This window comes from Pempheris klunzingeri, chromosome 8 (assembly GCF_042242105.1).
Source record: "Pempheris klunzingeri isolate RE-2024b chromosome 8, fPemKlu1.hap1, whole genome shotgun sequence".
Taxonomy (NCBI): Eukaryota; Metazoa; Chordata; class Actinopteri; order Acropomatiformes; family Pempheridae; genus Pempheris; species Pempheris klunzingeri.
Window position 1 is genome coordinate 25725450 of NC_092019.1, and position 22447 is coordinate 25747896.

Below are 22447 nucleotides of genomic sequence, written 5' to 3' on the forward strand. Positions count from 1 at the left end.
TATTTGCTCCCATTGGACAGAAAGCCAAAGGGGCAGATTAAAGTGGTGTTTAGAAGCCACTCCCCCCCCCAATGACTGGCATGCACAGACCACAAGAACATTATGGCCTCTTGGCATCTGCTGTTGGGTTTGTTTCAGGCACCGCTTCTGGCTTGACAGCAAAGATGGAAGCATTTCGTTACAACAAGGAAGGCAAGAGACGCATTTTACATTTATGTTGTAGGCATTTGGCTGACACTGTTATCCAGAGTGACAGGGGAATAGGCTTAAATGATTAAATCACCCAAATTACAAGCAGCTAACAGAAAGGGTGGCACAGCTGAACATTCCTCTGGCCGCAGTTTATAAGAACTGAGTACTAGAAACAGAATTACAAGTAAAAATCAGTCAACTGTTGATGGTTTTGAAACACACTTGTTTTTATTATGAACTCAAGATTTCTCCTTGTGAATACATAAACAGGAGAGTTCAGATATACATCTAAGAGAGAAATATTTATTTGAAGAGTTGCATTTTTCAACTTTTGTGCATCAAATAAAGATTTCCTTGCACTGCTTTGTGTCAATGCTAAACCCACTGGATCCGGATGTCTTTCTATCCTTAAGTCTTCGCTGTTTGGGTCTTGGAAATGTCTCAATCAACTCTGCCTGCAGCTTACCTGGTGCTGACTCAACTGGAATTGACCTGTGCTGGACGAAAGTCATCTCCACAGCCCTTCAGCAACTAGACGAGCGGTAAGGAGGGGACATTGAAAAAAGAACTCTACATATTAACTCATGTTGTGAAAAATATCAATCCCCAGAAGGGCTTCTAGGGACTTTAGTCTTGTTTGCTCAAGAAATACAATATTAGATAATAATTTCTCAAGTGAACAGTCACACACTGTGGGATAAAGCTGTTTATTACACACCAGAAAACATGTTGGATGACTAATGAAAAGACAATATTGCCTCTCCTACCACTAGTGGGGCAAAACATTTTTAATTTCGGTCTCAGCATGGCACCAGAGGTTAGGATCCCTAAAAGAGCTCATCCTCTGTACAGCGGCTCAGGTCTACACGGTCAGATCTGATTCATCCGTCAGTCTAAGCTGAACTCAGCTGTACTCAGGCTCAGCTGTGCTTTCAGCTGATTGCTGATTTTGATGCCAGCTCTGCCTTAATACAGCAGCTTCATTCACCCACTCACACATCAATGTGTTTCTATCATGCCCACTCTGAAGTTTATTTCTTCATACACAGACAGACAGACAGACAGACAGACAGACAGACAGACAGACAGACAGACAGAAAAAACAGAGCTGCTCGTTCACTCACTAGCCCTGTCTATGGTCGTCAACTGATTCCTTTGGCTTGGTAAAGATGATTATTTTTGTGCCATGTCCTGGTTTCCCCCTTGGTCAGGTGTAACACAATTGGAAATGTTAACCTTTTGATGGCACTAGAGAAAAAGGTCAGGGAATCACCAAAGAACAATTTGGTTTAATCCTCTTTGGAGCATCAAGGTCTAAACCAAATTATATGGCAATCCATCCAATGCATCACAAGATATTTCACTGTGGACCAAAGTGTTGGACTGACTCAGATTGCTATCCACAGAAACACCTTGCTAGTGGGTCTAAAATTAAGTTTGGATTATCTACATGTTAACTTTTTTAAAAATAAATTCATAGTCTCACCTGTTACATGAAGAATTCAGTGACTTGTGTCTGTTTGTATTACTGACTCTCACACCACTGTAACGACCGGAGGAACTGCAGGCAGGAAGGGACTCAAATGTGCAACTCAACACCCAGGCAGTTAAGTAAGAAGTTTTTAAATAAATAAAACAGGAAATGAAGAATTCATGAATGAGACGACTTGAACTGGAGACCAGAGCAGGAAACAACAACATTGCTTCAGAATTAAAAGCAAGTTGATCAGACATAGAATTGATAAAATGACATCTTTGTGGAACATAAAATCATTGTACCTTGTTCCTCTTTTAACCTTTCTGCTGGTTTGTATCAATTTACACCAGCAAATGGTGCTAAACCCACAAATCATTACATTTAGCAGGCAAATACCAGGTTGTGTCAATTATCTTAAAGTGTTTTTTATGTAAATCAAAGTCAGTAAAGATCACCGTGAGGCCTTCAGCCTGATTGGGTCTGGATAAAAGTGGGAAGAAGACCGTTACACACACACACACACACACACACACACACACGACTTGCTGGTCTAAATTTCAACATATTTTCTCTCCACTTTTCTCCGTGAATGTTGATGACTGTTCCATTTATGGTTTGTCATTCAATTATGCTGTAATTTCCATTTGTGTTTTTGCCCTTCTGAGTTTAGATGTGTCTTAGGCTTCAGGTTTTTTGTCCTCTAGGCTGCACAAACATGTAATTCCATGTTTATTGTCCATTATCATTTATTACCATTTCATCCCCAGTGTAGATAACATCACCTTAATGTATTAGATCGTGTATATACAAACATTTAACAGCATTACAACACAATGCTGAATTTAGTTAATGTATAAAATGTTCACTTTAATAGATGAGTTTAAACGCTTATCAATCAGTTTGAGTGCTAAAGAAAATCCCCGTCCTGAGTTTGTATTTTGGTGGTGGGGTGATTAGTGTTTAAACTTGGTTCATTGACTTTTGTCTTCAATCATATGAGCAACTGAATGAAAAATAGAAAACATAATCCATCCAGTTTGATGAGGCTGCCTTTCAGACGTGTCAGCTGTAGATGTAAAAACAAACAAAGTGATGATTCCGGCATTAGAAATAAATGAGTTAATTGAGGCGTCTTTCTCTCTTCCTTCCTGAAACTGTAAGCTTGCAGGGAAAGACGGCGTGAGAGACGGCCGAGACGGCTGATCAGTGCAGTAAAGTGCTGAAGGAGACAGATGAAGGAGGCAGAATCATTTGCTTGAAGTCATGAGACGGATTGAAAATCCTGCTTTTGCTGACATCTAGTGGGTAAAATCTCCCCACCACACAGTTGCAGACTGCATTAAACAGGATGACATCACCCCTCAGTGAGGTCTACAAACTAGCCACACACACACACACATTTATCAGTCATGGTATTAGCTGGTTGCTAACCACCAACCTAATCCCCAGATATCCAAACTAAAATTCACTTTTTTCAAGAACAGGATCTCATGTTGAAGCTTCTATACTTCTCACGGTTGAGGTTAAATGTGTGTGTGCAGAGAGAGTTTAATGAATGAAACAAGTGAATTTGAATCCATGTCCAGTTTGCTCTCACAGGGTTACATCCCTGACTGAAACTCTTGATTTAAGGGGCAACATTAAGGCCCAATTAAGACAGATGATGAACAAAGGCCACTCGCTCCCCTAGTGGACAGCTTTTTGCAGGCTGGTGGACCCACCGGCGTGTAGCATGTAGATCTTTCTGAATTTAGGAAATACAGGAATGTCACTAATCCGTTTTTTCAAAATAGCCTCATTATGCTCGGCCCCCGCAGGATGCTTACCAAATGTCTCATGCAGACCCAGATGACACTTTAGATGGCGCCTAACGAGGAGAGCCATCCTCAGGACAATGGAAGCCTCTGGTTGCTTCCACTAACGTGCAGTCACCATTTAGAGTGGTTCAGTTTTTCAAATTTGAGTCAGTTAACTTCACAGATGCAAGCACAGCAAACCGAACTGCTGATTCATTCCCATTCAGGCTCTCAGGCACTATTGACACATATTGATTAGACATTACAGTAGAAGCGGTTGCTGAGGCAATATCATTATTCACTGTTGGTGTGAGAGCTTGTGTGCAAACCTAAAATGGCTCTCAATTAGGCCCATGTAGGTTCACATGCCAGCTCAAGATTGATTGAGAGTTTTTTGTAGTTATGCTGAATCTGTGAAGAGACTGTGTGACTGCTGATGTTGTATTTTTGACCTGCTTTCAACAGCCTTAGAAAATATGTCATTTATAAGATATTTTCAAAAAGCTGGACTCTGGGATGTGTGCTCCTTGTATAAAGGGATGTAAAATGAAAACGACGTGCATAAACAACAAGCAGGGCGGTGTGAGTTTACAGGTGCAGTCAGATGCAAAAAAAATAAATATCTGTGGGAATCATTTTTCACTTCCAGCAACAGGTATGACGCCTAATCCTACACGCCAAAAGTGATGTTTGTCTGTAGGCAGTTTTTTTTTTTTTTCTTTTGCATTCCCACTTTTGGTTCCTGCGTCCCTGCTGCGCTCCCCCCTTTGCCTTTTTGTTTCCGAGGTGGAGCCTGATACCCCGACTTCTCCAAACTGAATCGCCGGCGAAGCAGTCAAGACAAGACAGGACTGGGACCAGCAGTCGGTGGCACAGATCTGGGACGCAGCGGATCGGGGAGGGACCTAAAGGCGGTGGCAAAGGAAGAAGAGGGGTTTGGTGGAGCTCATCTACGGCTTGATAATCTCATTAACCGACTTCACTCGACAAAAGCTTCAAGAAAGATGAATTCTTTCATCCTGCTGTCGCTTTTTGCCACGGTTCTGGCCGGAAAGTCACCTCGGCTGAAATTTGTCGTGCAAGGTAGGTGATGCTGTCTTTTCTGGATGTTGTCCGTTTACGTCATTCGGCCAATTATCTATGTCGCCACACATGTTTTATTAATCCTTTATTATGTGTATGGAAGGTGCCGATGGACTAATGAACGGGTGAGCGGATGAGGGGATGGAGGGATGAGTGAACGGGTGAATGGAGTGAGAGTTTAGTCACGAGGTGATGTGGCCAGTTATTTTCCACTTCTTCTCATTAACCAGTGTTGTCTTGTCCGCTGCACAAACAGCACCAATAAAGCCATATTGACGAGGCTACCTCTGGATTAATTTCTTGAAACACCGCCCTCCTCCTCCTCCTCCTCCTCCTCCCCTCCTCCCCGCTGACCGGGTAGGAAATTACGCGCTCCGCGGTTGCGGCCCCGCACACATGTTTACCGGCTATGACAGGATGAACATCTGGAGGAAAATTAATTATGCTCAGTGATCTCAGTGTTAACAAGAGATCACGTACACGAATATGGAGAAAACACGAGTGTGTGTGTGTTTCCTGAGGCAGCCTCGGTCATGTGTGTGTCCAGGCTGGATCGTGTCCAAATAACTGGGCTACTTGTAGCTTTTCTCTTGGTCTTTTTTTTTTTTTTTTTTTTTTTTACTATTTGAATGTTGCTTATATCACAGTGTGCTGTAAGTTCGCTGCGTGCTGATCTTTAAATGTTCATCACTCAGAGGCGCCTGCGCTCTAATTGGCGCCCGTCCCTCCATCCTCACCTCCGGGCGCACCGGACAAAACCAGAGGCGCTCGAACGCGACCTCTCCTCTGCTATTTGGAGGAACATGGCGCCTGTCCACCGAGAGCCGCGAGGGTGCACCTTCGACCACCCGACTGCCACCGGCCAGAAGCATCATTTATAGTGAAATATGACTCTTTGGAGGCTGACACTGACACTGGAGCTCCCGCGTCCTTGCGGAGCTGCAATGCGGGACACGCCAGCTGCTTCACACTGCAGCAGAGGAGTCCAGCTCCGGGGGAGAAAAAGAGGGTTGCTTTAGGGCAGCAGCCGCCATACGTAGATGTGTACATGTAAAAAAAAAAACAGACATGAGCAGGGGAAGAAGGGGATGGGAGAGGGATGAATGGAAAATTCCAAGCTGACTCCTAGTTATTTATTCCACTCACGCCTTTTTACACCTCACGCAGTCCTCTAATGCATTCAGCAATCAGTTGAGATGGGGGTTGTGTGTCAGGTTATCTGTATCTGTCTCCCTCCCCTCTCCTCCCTCGCACAAGATGACGGCCCCGGACGTGCACATCATATCAATCAAACTCGTTGTTATGCAATTGCACGGTGATAAATATAATAAATGCTGTGTGTGTACGTACACAGCAAGCATTTATACGTTTGTACGTGCACGCACACGCACACACACACACACACACACACACACTGGACATGTAGAAAACTGTCAGAGGAAATTGCGCAGTTTGAGCCTGAGGTACCAAACCTGGTGCTCTTTCAGCACCGCGGACAGCGCCGCGGCCCTCAGACAGTGAGATGTCCTCAGCACGTTTTTTTTTTTTTTGCCAAAAGAGGACGTTTGGCATGAGGACAAATGAGGACATTTGGCAAGTTCACATACCTTCAAGGAACTGTTTGAGGGATACAATCTGGTTTTAGGATTGTCGGTTAAAAGTGGGTTTAATTTCAGGTCAGACGTGGCTGGAGGTGTGGTGTGGGCTGTGGAACACATCATGGTGCATTCATTTGGCAGACACTTGTGTCCAAAGCTATCACAATGAGTCCATTACACCACACGAGCTCACCTCCTACACAGTTTACTTGGCGCAGCAACACATCACCTGCACTCACCACCAACAACGGAGCACCTCAGGGCTGTGTGCTGAGGCTCTTTGCATTGTCCACCAATGACTGCCCCAGCCCTTCCATCTGCCAACACTTAGTCCTAAAATACTCTGATGGCACTGCCTTTCCTGCTTTTCTCACTGATAACCATTCTGTCTAACACACATATAGTCGTGCACACTTAACCACTTAACCACTTTCGTCTCAATGTCAGGAAAGTAAAAGAAACAACAGGTACTTTGTCACTTCAACAGCCAACCCTCAACAATGAAAAGCGGTTGACAGCCTCAGATATGTGGGACTCACATTGGACAGTAAGCTTAGCTTTGACAGGTGACCCCCGTCAGTCGTGTTGTTCCGTCTATCCTGCTCCACTGCTCCACTCGTCCTTTCAACATGCTCTCTGTCACAAACTTACATGCATAACCGAGATGAAAGGTCCTCTGAAAAAAAGAAAACCTCTCAATTGTAAGGACATTACATGCATCACAAATACAGTTGCACAAGACATCAAACACCCACTCAATTGCCCTTTCACTGTACTGCCCCGTGGGTCTGTGAGGTGCAGAAGGGCTCATTTGGCAAAAGTCTGGTACCTGCAGCCATAGCAACCCTGAACACGGTGACTCATTGAGGGAATTATGAGTCTTGGTTTTCATGTTGGTTTGTCCTGTAGTTGTTGTGTACTGCTGCATTCCTCTCTGTCGTTGTTGCGTGATGATGTGCATAAAGTGTAATGTTTGTCACTGTAATGTGCAGTTTAACTAACTAACTCACCATACTGTGGCACACACAATAGAAGAACAATTATTAGTATTTTCTTGTGTGTGTGTTGTCTTAGCGTCAGGTACTGTAGGGTTGGTTTATTGGTGCTTTTTCTCTGAAAACTGCTAACCCTGCTCCTGTGTTGCGACTGAAAGCTAAAACAATTCCTCCAAGCTCCTTAGAGCTGAGGGGAACTTCAGATTTTATGTTTTGGCTCACAGTACTCCATTTAGTTCTTAAAAAACGACACCTCCCAAGAGGTGGAGGTTCTACCGGGGTGTGCGCAGGTGTATTCCAGGGCAGCGATGATTAGACTGGGATTAGTTATTTTTACCGCCCTGCCTCTGACAGAACAAGAGCTCCGAATAAAGTGAAACACATAGATCTGAGTAATGGCCAACCATAGTGTAGAAAATATGAAATGGTTCAATGTTAATAAAAATAATAGTAATAACAAAAGAGTACATGAATGTGTGTTAAGTATGTGTGTTTGCTCGGGGATGAAAGGTTGGTCGAAGTGGGGGTGTGTTGTGCTTCTCCTCACTTCTTTAAGCGACTGCATTAGGATTAGGATTTGAATTAGGTGGCAGAAAATGAAAGCCCGTCTTGCTACAGTGTGCACACCTTCGAATATGTCTGCTTGAGAGTGATATGGATATAAAAGGGCACAGGGAGACAAAGCGGGGCAAACACAAAGAAAGAATCTAAATCAGAGACATGAAGAGGTGAGACACTGAGACAAATGCAGAGAATTAGACAGAAAGAGTGAGTGTAGGACTGAAAGAGAGACAACAGCACACCTCAAGGCTAATTTGACATCTACAGCTTCATTCTAAATATCAGAGCATTTTGCCAAAGTTCAGCCATTGTTTGTGTTGACCTTCTCTCTCAGCTGGAGCCTGAACACCTCAGTGCAGAAACCACGTTGAACCCGGAGGCCAAGTTCATGATGGAGAACGTTGAGGTCCATCTGCAAAACATGTTAGAAATATATACATAGATGAAGATGTAGCAGAAAATCTATGTGAATAAAGTATCAGCTGTTATATGATCTGCAGAATGGCTTCAGAAGCTTCTAGATCTAAACCCCTTTGACTTTCTCTGCTGTTTTTTTTTTTTTAATACAGAATTCTTTATTCATGGACAAGTGGAACCTATTTCCAGAAATAACATTTATGATGTACTCCTCTTTAATTAGCACATTTCTTAGTGCAATAAGGAATTTCTTTCTTTCAAAGAGACTCACTAATTTGAAAAAAAAATCTACATTCTCCTTTGAGGGGAAGGAAACCCTCAAATTTAACGAAGCCTGTAAAAAACAAAAAGAGGCTAAAAACAAGGCTGTTTGTTCTTGGGTCCTGAGCAGCTGACCTTTTGAAAATTCAGGGTTTTCGCCCGACGGCAAGGATTAAATGTCTAAAGAAAAAAGAAAAAGAAAGACCTGCTTACAAAAAGGGAGGGTGAAAGTGAAGTTAGGTGTTCACATTACATTCAGTTATATTGATGGAACCCATTGGAAGTTGTGATAAAATAGATATGGAATGAGACACTGTTGAAAGGACTGTACGTTCTGTTCTTCCTGTGTGCTTTTGGTTGGGGTGGGGGGGGCGGGACAGCATGTCTGACAGTCAGACGCTTTGTCCAGTCAGAGCTAGATGGGGGAGGGGCTTAGCATTTTAAAGGGTACATTCAGTGCTGCTCACCTACAAGCAGTGTGTTTGTGTTTAATGCGCTCGTGCCTCCATTTCCTCCCATATCATTCTTTACTAACACTTTCAGATCGGTGGAATGGGGTCAAATCTATTGATGGGACTTTGTCTCACATCAGCCGTGAGTGATCAGTGTGCACGAGAACAAATTAAACAAGGGGCCAACCCATGGAAGCATTGCTCTACAAATGCTAGTGGTCGAAGACTACACAGGGTGCCGTTAATAGGCTGCTTTGCGGTTTTGCTCCAGTTAATGTGAACCAAGTTGTGTTCCACTGTATGATGCCTTCAGTAGAAATGGTACAATGGCTTTAAATTGTTTAAAACGAGCTAAGTAAGTAGCTCACGCAGCTGATGCTACAGACACTTTAGCATACATTCTTTGACATAAGTAGCTGCTGGTAGGACAGTATATGGGTTAAAACCAGCCACTACTGTCTAATCAGCTTGTGATTATGACTCTCTTCGATATTGATGGAGGTCTGTTATAATAAAAGATTTACATTTCCCAGGCTAAATTAATAGTCGGGAAGCTATGAAGTTCTGTTTGCCAACTTCTAATGGAAATATTTATGCCAATCTGTCAGTGTGCTTTGACGATCTTGAGAGGAACACCCCAGAGCTGGCAAACAGTGAAATGAATATGCACAGTATGTTCCTACTTAAGCTATCAGCCACACTGGCCTTCCTCAGTCCCGCCAATCAGAGGGGCCACTGTTTCCATAGAAACTTAGTTGGTTGGGTAGCAACCTGTAGCAGTGATCACCACCATTCCTCATGGGTTTGCTGTCAGACTGGATGTCTTTCTTATTTCATGAGAAGAAAATCAGTAAACACAGCACCTAGCCATGATCGACTTATCAACTCGATGTTGTTAAAACACCAAGAGCAAATCCGTTTGGAGTTATAGTTTGATTTTGTTCTCTACTCATGAGGTATCTTTTTGGAAATGAAAGAGAAACATGAAACCTCAGTAGGATAATCTTCTTTTCTTTTATGCCTTCTTTTTTTTTAGAGATTCCCTGGTCATAGCCCTGTTTGTAATATATATATATGTATTTTTAATCTACTGTTATGGGCATTGACAGGTAGCTGTTTGGTTTGCTATTAAACTCCTCAGACTCTAATTTTCTGAAATGAGACCAAATTAAGACCAAATGAAATTAAAAGCTGGGAGGTGTCCATTATATAGCACTCATTATTAGACATGGTAGTTTTTTTTTTATAGAACTCCTTTATACAGTATGTTTAAAGTGTCTTTAGGTACATGCTCCACATGTAACCATATCTTCTAAATAGTAGCAGTGATTTGAATGTGCTTTTCAATGCATGCACAGTTGTAGTGTAGGTATACGTGTGAATCTGGTTGGAGGGGTGATTCAGAAATGCCAACCCAACCAGGCATATGTGATGGAATTTTCCACATGATTATTTCAGTGATATTTATGTCTCCCACCAAATGCCCTTTTCCTTTAACATCCAATCCAGGTCTCTGTAAAGGCTCCTTGTTTAATCTAAAAACACAACGCGCAGTATTGTTGGCTCGTGTGTTCTGGTAAATCAAACCAGTCCATAGCCAGGAGTCGTGGAGCTGGCTCCCATGACGACAGATTAAGTGAAGATTAAAATCTAGAGGTTTGGCTCTTTGCCATCAGGGCTTCCAGACTTTGATTCAACCTGCCTGAGGAGCTTAGTACATCTAAATCTGGATCATCTCTTTGAATAACTTCCTGAAGCTCAATTTTGCTTTCATGCATTGCCCTTATGTTATTGTGTTTGACCTCTACTTTACGAAGCTTACCTGTTTTTGGCTGTAGCTGCTGATTTGATTAATTTCTCGTCATTTTAAAATTGCTATTGAACTGTGGAAAACTGTGAAAAAAATCTATATTCTTCTCCCTTCTCTTTCTGATGCTTAATTCTTTACTTAGTAGTAGTAGTACTCATTTGTTGCAGCAGAAGCAGTGTTATGAGTGTTGTTCAAATCTGAGTTATCTTTTGTCTCATTTTCAGAATGAATTTAATTGAATTCAGTTCATTTATATTAATTAAACTTTACTTCCACAGGGCACATTTTTATTGTACAAACAATTAAAACAACAGTGTAGCCTGGCAAGGCTGCCACCTCATCTCTCTCATGTGTTTTGCCCTGATCCACAGAGCCCTCCAGGTTCCACTTCAACAAACCTGAGAACTACATCAGCATGTACCACCAGGAAGGGAGTGACATGCTGTACGTGGGTGGCCAGGCGATGATCTATGTGTTGACGTTCAATAATAGAGGAGTCCGGGACCTGCAGGTACTCATTACTTTTAGTCTTTGCTGGCTGCATATGCTCTAAAGGGATCTTCTCCAGACTTAATGGGGAACCATTCTACTGCCATGTCAAGAGCAGTTATAAAAGATCAGTTGACTGTTCTGATGTGTGCTCTGTGTACTGACGTCTCCCTTATTCTCCTGTTACAGTGTAAAGTAGGACAACTTATCGTCACTTACCCCAACATACCAATGCGACTTATTGGAATGTTGGGTTGGGTGATGTCACATAATTCCCCACACACTGCAGGTCAGCTCACCTTCAGCCTGAGCAGAGGTCTAATCAGGCAGAGTAGCTCCAGAGTAGCACACCTGTGCTGAGCCTTTACTGTAAGCCAAATGCATTTTATTTATAAAAGCCAGAACTTGCCTCAGAAGCTCCTTAGGCACGTTTGTGTACAGATTTAAACAAACAGGAGATGTATTAATTAGTGAGGTGTCGGTATGTGTACTTTTGAACTTTGGAGAGTGCCAGGCCAGCTGTTTCTATTTGCTTCCAGCCTTTATACTAAGCTATAGTAACATGCTCCTTACTACTTAACATACAGACATGAGATGCAATAATTCTCAGCAAGAAAGTGATTAGGCATGTTTCTCAAAATGTGAAATTAGTCATGTAACCCTTGTATGGTGTTCAGGTCTGTGGGACCCGTTTTCATTTTTTTATCGAGAGCAAAAGGATACGATTAATTATTTTTTCAAACTCAGACTCATTGGCCTTGGCTCATATTGATGAGTCTGAGGTTGAAAAAATGATGACTCATATCATTTTTCTTTTGATAAAGAACATAAAAACGGATGAAATCGGGTCCACAAACCCGAACATCATACAAGGGTAAAGTGGCCAGTGAACTGATTTTAAAGTGTTTTTTAGTAGTAGCTCAGCTTCTGATCTCTTAGATTGTACGACCAGTGAAACCTCAGTAAGGAGATAATGGTCATTTAAACCCTGACAGTAGGTTTTTCTAAAAGATGCCTTTGCATTACATTTCATGAGCAACTACTAACTCAGTGAAAGTAATTCTTTAACTTGATAACTAAGTTGTGAGCAAACCTAAACTAAAAGCTATATTTCCCCAGCACTGCTGGCCCGACTCTGAAGCATGACAACAAATATAGTTGCCCTCCTGCTGTTGAGGGCTGCTGAGGGCAGCACAGTCAGCCAGGGGGGCACAGAGGGAGATGAGATGACCAGCCTGCCGCTGACCCAGTTCAGCAGCTGACGGCTGAGGGAGTTGGGTCAGGCATACATTAAAGGGAAAGTCTGCCACTTTTAATGTGAATATCTAATCAATGCTGAAACTAAATCTAGTCCTTAAAGCAATACTTACCTCATCGCATGCTATATTGACAGAGAGAGCTGAGTTCCCCTGCGTACAGAGCCATGCAGTGCCTACATGTACCAGGATGCATTGGGTGAACTTCCCCCAAACCCAGGCTGGTTAATAATGGAGAATCTAGTATAGCCAGCAAAGGCAAACTATGCAGACATACAGATAACAGCTGGCATACAGAGCTAGAAGCTCGTAAACGTCATGTAACAAGCTAGCAATGAGCGTTCAAACTGCTCAACATCTGAATGACAGTCACTTTCAGCAGAAACAACAGAAAATAGTGACCAAAATGCACAGAAATGTCTTACTTTTACATGTTGGCACTGAACGTTACTTCTGAATTACATCATGTAAACAGACAGACACAACAACTGACTAAAAATTCATAGCAGCTAAATATGAACACTGACAGTGTGCAACAAAATGAATGTTGGGCTCACATTTTTGGTGCCACACACTAAAAGAAGGGTTCATCGGATGTCCTGCCTTCATTTGCACGTCTCTCTCACTGCTGTGTTTGGAGGCTCACACAGTGTTTACAACATGATTTAGTTTCTGAGCAAAGGCACCACGAGTCAACATTTGCTCAAGGCAACTCAGGTCCAGCACGGTTCCCACTGGCCGTATCCTCTTGCGTGGCTAATGCAGCCACATTCTGTGGCTCAAACAAAAACTGAAATGTATCCTCGTCCATAACATCCACTGCACTTATATTTTGGGAAGCAATTTTTGCTGCGTAAACGTAGCTAGCCTGTAGTTCTTCCTGGTCACCAACTACATATTACGGCACTGGTGACTCAGAAAAAAAGAACAGATTTGCAGCAAGAGAACCAAGAGCAGTATATCAGTATAGCACACACTGAGGTATTCATTGCTTCAATTGACTACATTTACCATCAACACTGCCCGAACCATGTAAATCCATATAAAGGTTGGTAAACTTTCCCTTTAATGAAGCTACTAGTGCTCCTATCTGTTCCTGTGAGGAATGAAAACATAATTGAGAGAGCTAATAATGTCAATATAGGCTGGAGATTACACAGTACGTGGGCTGCAGTGTCAGCACTCACTAGCCTGACAAATTGATGTGACTGTAAGCTCAGTGTTTTATCCAAATATGCCTATTCCTTATTTTTGGAATGATTTTCCTCAGTGGCGACAAAAAGACAGGTGGAAAAACATTGGTGACATGCACGGCAATGAGGGACTATTTTGATATTTGATGATGTGTTTTTCTTACTCACACAGTTTAATGGCATTTCGTCAGACTGAATTATTTCCAGTGCAGGTTATTTAGTGGAGCATATAAGTAGAAAAATAACAGTTTTCAATTCTTAAAAACGGCCACAGTAAGCATGAACTTTTGGGGTCAAGCACACAGAACTGAAAGAGTGAAGGCTTCTTTTCTGAGATTCAACAATTGTAGTGTGATTTAAGGGTCAGTAAACTCAGTTATCTTCTTCGTAATGGAGGTAGAATGCTTATTTGATTGAAGGACACAACACACAATGCTCAGCTGAGCTAATTCATTCTGTCTCTTGACAGAATGTACAGAGAGCAAGTTCATGGCCATGCTTCTGGGGGTTATTGAAAGGAATTCTGGGAAATGTCAGGTACAGGAGGCCGATTGAAGGGAACACAAGAGCACAACAAGAACCGAAATTATAAATTTAATGGTAAATTCAGTGTTTAGGTGCAATGAATGTCACAGAGTGACAGCTAAGAAGGTGAATGTTCTCTGTGAGGATTGTGTTTTAGCAGCTGCAGCAGGGTCGCTGTCTTCATGTTGAAACAGGGCAGTATGAAAGAACCTGGCACAAACTAAACAGTCTTTCCTCCCACAGATCCCAGCGGCATCCGATCAGACTGCAATTGATACCTGCAAGGCCAAGGCTGCACCACTCGAGGTAGAAACTCATCTTCACTGTCAGCTCCTCCTCCACTTCAGCGAAGCACTCTGTTCCTCCGTCAGTGTGTTGTCGTCGATATCATCCTGTTTCCAGTCATCATCATCATCATCATGGTCATCGTCATCATCAGTATCATCGTCATCGTCATCGTCATCGTCATCGTCATCGTCATCGTCATCGTCATCTGCACTTGCACTACAGTGTGGTTAGTGCTACAATGTTTAGTTTTAACGTTCATGTTATTATTTTTTTTGCAATGACTTAAAAGACTGCACACTTCAAATTAGCACAGTAAAAAAAACAACAAGCAATAAAGAAAAATGAATACACAAAAATGCTAATTTATACAGATGAGATGGAATTACACAGGAGACAAACAATGCGCAGATGAGTGAGCTGATGATAATTGCAGTGAATAAAGAGATTATATAAAGAGATTTAGAACAATGTTCAACACTGAAAGAAGTTGTGGGAAAGCTTCAGCTTAATGTTAAATGCTCCTAAGCTCAGGAAGAGAAAAAATCCTAATGACAAAAAGGTAGGCTGCCCACATAATCAAATGCTTTGTACTTAAAGGCTGTACTTTAAATACCAAGACCATTTTCAATTAATAATTTCCACAGTCGTTTTGACACAGTTTTATAATTACGGGATATTAACAGGATGATTGAAACTAATTGTCCAATTATACTCAGGGTCGAATCTACATTTGCTCAAAAGCCAAAAAGGAATTATTTTCACCTTAGCCAAACTGAAACACCAAAATAGCACTAGACTTTCCATTGTTGGTGAGGAACACTAATTTTTGCATCTGCCACAAGCATCCACATGACATATTTTCAGTGCTGATGTCCACAAGGGATCATGTGTGAGTAGTATTTATAGAACCTGTGTGCATCTCCTTTTCCTGCTGCTGTCGTCTGTTATGTATATCAGGGGCAAGTCCACAGCAAAAGTAGGTGAAAAAAGGAGCAACTGTGAGGAGATTTTGCTGTAGGGGCCACAGTCATTATTGCAGGTCTTATGACAGATCAGCCGTTTCTTATGCTCATGTTCTGTGGACTGAAAAACATGGAAGCCTGAGGATGCCTCCAAAAATTCAAAATTATGGTCCATTTTAGAATAAAACGAGTGCTGAAAACAGAAGAGAAATAACACTTTAGTTAAAAGCGATGTTGATTTATTTGTTACATCACTGCTTTGAAAGCTGCCAATTCTTTTCATATCCGATTTTCTGTAGCTCCATCACTCCTATTCCTCTGTAAAAGCCATCATTTAGCTATTCTGCCATTTCCCTATTGCCACCCATATCTCACAAATGTGTGTTTACATCAAAAAATGTGTTACTTGAGATACGGCACAAAACAAAGAGGGCACAGTCTGTCATGCACAAAAAGAGCTCAAGCTTCCAGAGTGTGGCAGATGGTGCAAAATGAGAATGTCACGAGTGATGCAGTAAATCTTCCCCAATAAAGCCTGGGAAGGGGAGTGAAGGACAGGAGGCAACATCCATCAGTGATAGACGGCCACAGTGTTTGTGGAGAACATTGCCCCTGCAGTGAGATGGAGATAGAAATAGGCTGCACACACAGTCTTCTGAATCCTGATCCCAACTAGCAAATACAAAAAACAGCAAATATGGTCCAGGTTGAACACAAGGAGAACAAAGAACCTTAATTAAAGTTAATCTCATCCTAAATTACTAGGGGGGCCGTGAGGTTGAGATTAGTTAAGGAGACGTTTGCTATAAGAAGCCAATGTTACACTAACAAATCAGTTACTGGCTCCAAGGATTAACAGTGAGCAAATAAAAACAACTGTATAATGTCTTCTGGGCTTTGACAAGTCTGAGATTTCATGACTCCAGGAACATTAGACTTTAAGATTTTCTCTTTTAAGTCTGTCTCTCACAAGTCTCTCAAATGTATATAAGAACAAAATTAAGTAGAAACTTTAGAGGATTCTTTTGAAACAACAGCTGTTCACCCATGTATTCTAAACCCTAACATCGGAGAAGACTTGGAGATACCGAAAGACTTCAGATTTCAGCACACATTCGTACAACATTGGATCATGGCAACTGTGGCGTGGTCAAGTAAGTAAGTAAGACAATTCAAATGCTTGGTTAAAGTCAGGAAAAGATCGAGCAGAATTGCAGGGCTGTGATGTGAAGAGAGCTCCAGTCTGCTGCATAAAAGTCTGATATGTTAAAGCCTGCACACCACCCCCGCCTTAACTTACCGCCTCGCTACATAAAAGGCACATTACTTCCTGCATTGGCACTTAACGTTGGCTTTGGACATAAATCCTGAATATGGATGTTACTCCTTGGGACTGATATTCCAATGAACATAGTTTGATGTGTTGAGAGCTTCTTGTCAGACAGTGCAGGGAAGCAACGCAACATTATGCAGCACAACAATATGAGATCAGTTGCACCCTGGTGAAAAATGAAGCTACTGACATTAGCGATTGGCCCCAGTAAGATATCTTAGTTAGTCAGACACAGCAACAAAAATGTGTCGATTGTTGATGAACGTTATAACCTAATAATAATCACTCTGCAAACATGCCCAAAGTATTACTCAAGAACATAAGTGCACAAAGTAAAAACATACCAACTTGCATACACACACACACACACACACACACAAATTACCCTGCCCACCCATCCACCTGCACATCCACCTACACATCCACCTACACACACTTACACAAGCACTGGCCCTGCTTTTGGACTTGATGTTCTTATTTCATCTTCAGTTTTTACTAACCCAGTTTCCATCTGAATTTGTGATTGGATTGTTTTCTAAAAAGCACTTCTGTGTCAAAAACAGACCACAACAGACTTTACTCAACATTTGTGCTGCTCTGACCTAAACCAGAGTTTACCCCTCAAGGATGTACTCAGTATTCAATTTCATCATCCATCCAGTAGTGTCTTGGAGATAGCAGTCCATTTTCTTTATTTAGTGAATAAGTGATGCATATGGAGTGTTGCAGTACTGCAGGGCTAAGCCTCCTGTGTGCTGTCTGCCAAAAATGTTCAGAGCATGGACCACCTCCAATTTTTCTTAAATCGCTCTCTCTCCGAGCAATCCGCTTTTTCTCTCGTAATCTGTTTCGTGTTGTTCTCTTGCTTTGTTTCTCCATCCCTCTGTTCCACCTTCCTCTCTTCCCCTGTTTGTTTTTCTCAATCCCTTGGTCTATCTCTTGTTTTCTCTCTCCCTTTGTGCTGTCTCTTCCTCTCTAATCACTTTTTCACACACTCTCCACTGATTTTCCCTCTTTTGCCTCTCTGTCTCTCTCTGTGCCGCTTTAATCCTTCTCCCAATCGGTGTGTTTTTTCTTCCTTTCTCACTTGCCTCTGCCTCATTTTCTGCCTTTGTCCCTCTCTTTTAACTGTCTCACAGCTGGAGTGTGATAATTTCATCACCGTCATTCAGAAAGTAAACGACACAATCATAGTCTGTGGGACCAATGCTGGGAGCCCAAGGTGCTGGATGCTGGTAGGTTTCTTCAGATCAAGTCCTTGAAGTGTTATTATGTATTCTTATGCAGCCTCTACTCTAAATGCCCCACTTTTTATTGTTTGCTGCTGTGGCTGCTGTCGAAACAGTCTCAAGATCAATTGTGATCAGCAACCATTCATTTGCTTACTTATTTCTTTTGATAGTTATTTATTGACGGGGGATGTTTTCACTCATTACTGAATAATGGATTCGCTGAAATTCTCTGTGTAGCGACAAAAAGATACTGTGTTGGGATAGAAGATGTATAATGCATAATAAGGCTTGAACAAGGAAGGAACAAGATTTAAAACGCTAGGCTGCCTCTACGTTCAAATGTCTCCTGCCTCTCTCTGCAGGTAAATGAAACCGTGCTGACTGACGTCCAGGGCAGCGGACAGATAGCGTCGGCCTCTGACATCTCACCACCCTACCCCTCCCAGAGGTCCATCAGCTTGCCTGCAGGTAACAAAAGCAAATATAACTGGTTTGCTTGCAGGAATTCGCCCTTCACATGAAGGAGAAAGAATAAAACCTGACAAAAACCTAATTACAGAAAAACACTACCATGAGACATTCTTGCCAATGAAGAGTTTGAGTTTTGAACCCCATAATCAGCAGCTGGAGGCCGATTACAGGTGCACTTAGTTAATGTAATTGCCTCCTGAGTGGTTAAAAGTGAAGGATTTGTACTTTAAAGCTCATCTAATTGGATGATATGCATTCCCTCTCTAACTTAAAACTGATTGGACCTAACCAAGGTGCTGAAGAAGGTAGCTATCAAGACATCCACAACAATAGCTGGTGAGGAGGTTTGCTACCTCACAAAGTCCTGTCCTACAGAAGTGATGGTATCTGTGCTTTGTGAAAAGGAATGAAAATGTTTGTTTTGGCTCCCATAATGCTGGTATGACCAGGACTCAAAGTCCTCCTTAGTATCAGGAAGTATTGAATGAGGTAATTGGACTTTCTCCTCACTGAAATCTCTCACAAAATGAGTATCACCATTTCAGAAGTTTCACCTCTTTTTTCAAATATCTTATTTGGGAACAAAGTCATTTTCAGCTCTTTACATTGACTTTGCTCATTGAGCAGCAGAGCGACACTGGTGTGTCCCTGGGTCCAAGGAGCGACTTGTCTGTTATTATGACTTTCTATGATGCTTTTATTTAAAGGACCTGTAAGTATCATATTCTAAAGAGCCAATCCTCTACTGCGTTAGCTGGTAGTAGATTTTGATAAACCATGCAGTGTAAGAAAACACCACTCTGCTTGGTTTGTGTCTCTTGTGTTTAGAATAAGTGCTAGACGTGCTTGTGTTTTTGTTGTGTTTGGACATCACCGAACTAAACTTGGGAAGATCATTTCTGAGTTACAACAAACAGCTCTTGGATCAATTTTACAATAAAAAGGAACTTCGTTTAAGTTAAGTTTAAGTTTAATTGAGAGAGCGAACGAGTGAGTGAGTTCTCCATCAGTGCTACAACATTTAGCTACAAAGGGAACTGGACAACCAAGTTTAAATTGTTATTGCATATTTCAAAATATTGCAGTATTTCAGTTTTATTTAATTCAAATCACAAAGTTGTCTTAAAGGGCTTTATGGGGACTGTCTACTGTTCTGACTGCTCAGTATTCTCAAAACCCCCAAAACATTTCTGCCATCCCGAAGTACACCCATCGCTCCAAAGGCCGATTACTCTGAAAACACACTCTCCCTACGGTTGTTAGTTCAGTGACTGCTGGTTTAAGCCTCAGCTTAAGAGATTTTCATGTTTTGTTCCAAGACATAAAATACATCAGTAAATACCACAATCATGAATTTTAAAGCTTTGTCGGGGACATTGCATGGAACAAGGATGTCCATCTACTCACTAATCTGCCGGTACAGCCTCCAATTGTTTATACTTGTGCTCTTGCAAACTATTTTAACAAGATTTGTCAGTTTACAGTGTTTTACAATCATATTTCTTACAAAATGTAGCTTAGTGGTGTTGACACTGATGTTATGCAACTGTGGTGTAGTTTGTTTATAGCCTGACGCTTGCTTTTTACTTCCGGCAATTGCATTTGCGCTTCAAAAACAAGTGGTGTTAATTTGTGAATATTATCTTGCCGAGTAAAGCATGTAAGTATCATAAACATTTGTTTGCTAAAGCTTTTTTTCTGCGATAATCCAAAATCCAACAGAAAAATCCCATTGGCTTTTTGTTGAGGGAAGCAGGGCGATACTAGCTTCCAGGTTGACCTACAAAAATATGTCACCCCTGCAGCGCTCTGTAGGCTAGCTTCCTGGTGATTTTACTGTCGCAGACAAATTTTTACTTTTTACACTGTACCCTCTTGGGATGAAATGATTTGATCCCTTAACAGATCATATATGTAATTTATCAAGTAGATCACACCACCCTGCCAAACACACACACACACACACACACACACACAGAGTCCACAATGTGCCATTATGCATTCACATTTAAAAAAACCACAGAAAACTTAGTGTAAATGGATCTGTGATACACCTGACTTCACACATTCAGACACAATCCAGGCAGACGTTTTTACAGAATCTGAGGAGAAAAGATGGATGGTGGGGCTGTGCCATGGTAACTAACCAAACAAACTGGAATCAGAACTCCCCAACTGTTGAGGTACATATACAATATTTATCTACCCACTGACTTGGTACATCGTACCAATCATCGTCATTGTCAGTGACAATCTTTTCAAAGTTTCATTGTCTTCTTCCCAGCATTACAGCTCTTGTCATTCAGAGCAGCCAGTTGGTTTATTTCACCACGCAGGCAAGGCCAGAAAGGTTATGTTTCGCAGAGCCAGCTCCATTACATTGAATAAAAGTCGATTGTTAGGGGGGAGTTCATCAATTTCACAAGGTCATTGCATTGGGGTTTAGTGCAGCTCTTCACAGGGAAAGGACGGGTTACATTAACTAAATCTATGTTTTCAATAAAGCTAACTTTCCACTACTAGATGAGGGACAGATAGATTGTTGGTTAAACCATCTAATGCAGATGGATTGAGGCACTCAAAATCTAATGAGCTGCAGGATGCATTCCCAGATCGGAATCAATTGTTGAGGCAATAAGCCATCCCGTTGCTTGAGTTGGACAGTATTCTAATACAATCTGTCCTAATTAAGATGTTACTGCCCCGGTTTCAAATGCTTCCCCTCTGCATTGCTATAGCGACAGACCTCTAAGTAGGGTTAGAAGAATATGGTGATTGGTGGCTGCTCACCAGTGCGATCAGCTATTCTGCCTTGATGTCTTCTTTGCTTTTACTCTCCCTTTTTCTTCCTTTCAGTCCCTTTTTTTCATTCCGTCTATGGCCTCCTGAGCCTCCTTTTTTTCTCCCGCTCTGTGTTTAATGTTCTCTCTCTGTATCTCACTCTCCTCCAGCTTGAGTCAGTCCCCCCCCGTGTCATGCCAATCTCCCTCCCTCTTTCTCTAAATCTTGTACCTTATGCCTTCTCTTTTTCTACCGACCGTTCACCCTCTCTTCTCTCTGTATTTTTTGCTCGCCGTCTCAGATGGGAGTCTGTATTCTGCTATGTCGTCGGTGGCAGGTCACGCCGGCTCGATCCGGCGTACGTTTGGCTCCCAGAAACTCCTGAAGACAGAGAACGTTTGGCTGCTGAGTGAGTAGGAGGATGGGAGACACACAGAAACCATGCAGGTTTAGACTGATGAATATGGAGATGGTGGTTGGTACTCTCTGTGTATCACCCACTATCATTTCCACTGGAAAAATTACATGTAGGTGTAGTGTCACTGCGTTTTGGGTCACATCATTTACTGCAGTGAAATGAAATAAAAATATCAAAAAACATCAATTTACACTCCCCCTGATTCCCTCACTGCCCATTTCTCTACATACAGGATGATATTAGCAGTGTGTCATTAAAATATGGTGATGTAATCATGAAATAACACCACAGTAGAGGATGATATTACTTGACCCACAAGCCTTGGAGGTAAATTGGAAACAAATATCTCACTGTACAGTTTAAATCTCATCAACAGATCCGCAGTTTGCCGGTGCAGCCATAATCCCATCCGCTCAAAGGTTCAAAGAGGAGATCTACTTCTTCTTTAGCGAGCTCAACAAGACAGCCAGAGTGGACGAGGAGCCTTACAGGGCCCGCATTGGTCGAATCTGCACGGTAAAAGTCCCACCTATATGCCTGCGGTTGGCAAATTTGGATAAATCTTGGTCTTTGTATGAGATGGAAGTGGTGGATCCCAAACTTTTTAAAATAAAGAAACCCAAATCAAAAGATAAATTACATGAGCAGAATTATAAGGTTTTGTGTATAGTATGATGATTGTCTGTCTTTACGGAGTTTCTTCTTTTGCTAATTAAAGGAATATCCCAACATTCTCTTTTGAACATACTCTTACACTTTATTTGTAATCTCTGTATATTGACGTGCTAGTCATTTAGCTTTTTGTTCTTTGGACAGATCCAGGCAACAGAACCTGTTTTGCTGTCTAAGATATGCTG

General features: G+C 41.8%; 1 protein-coding gene across 1 annotated transcript in view; it reads left to right on the forward strand.

Moving 5' to 3' along the window:
* The first annotated feature begins 4469 nt into the window (after positions 1–4469).
* The window catches only part of LOC139204931 (semaphorin-7A), a 32321-nt gene continuing 14343 nt past the window's right edge, over positions 4470–22447 (forward strand). The window contains exons 1-7 of the mRNA XM_070834964.1: positions 4470–4548; positions 11014–11153; positions 14349–14411; positions 17828–17923; positions 18283–18388; positions 21474–21581; positions 21967–22106. Coding sequence (XP_070691065.1) covers positions 4470–4548; positions 11014–11153; positions 14349–14411; positions 17828–17923; positions 18283–18388; positions 21474–21581; positions 21967–22106 — 732 coding nt within the window. The remainder of the gene's footprint in view (positions 4549–11013; positions 11154–14348; positions 14412–17827; positions 17924–18282; positions 18389–21473; positions 21582–21966; positions 22107–22447) is intronic.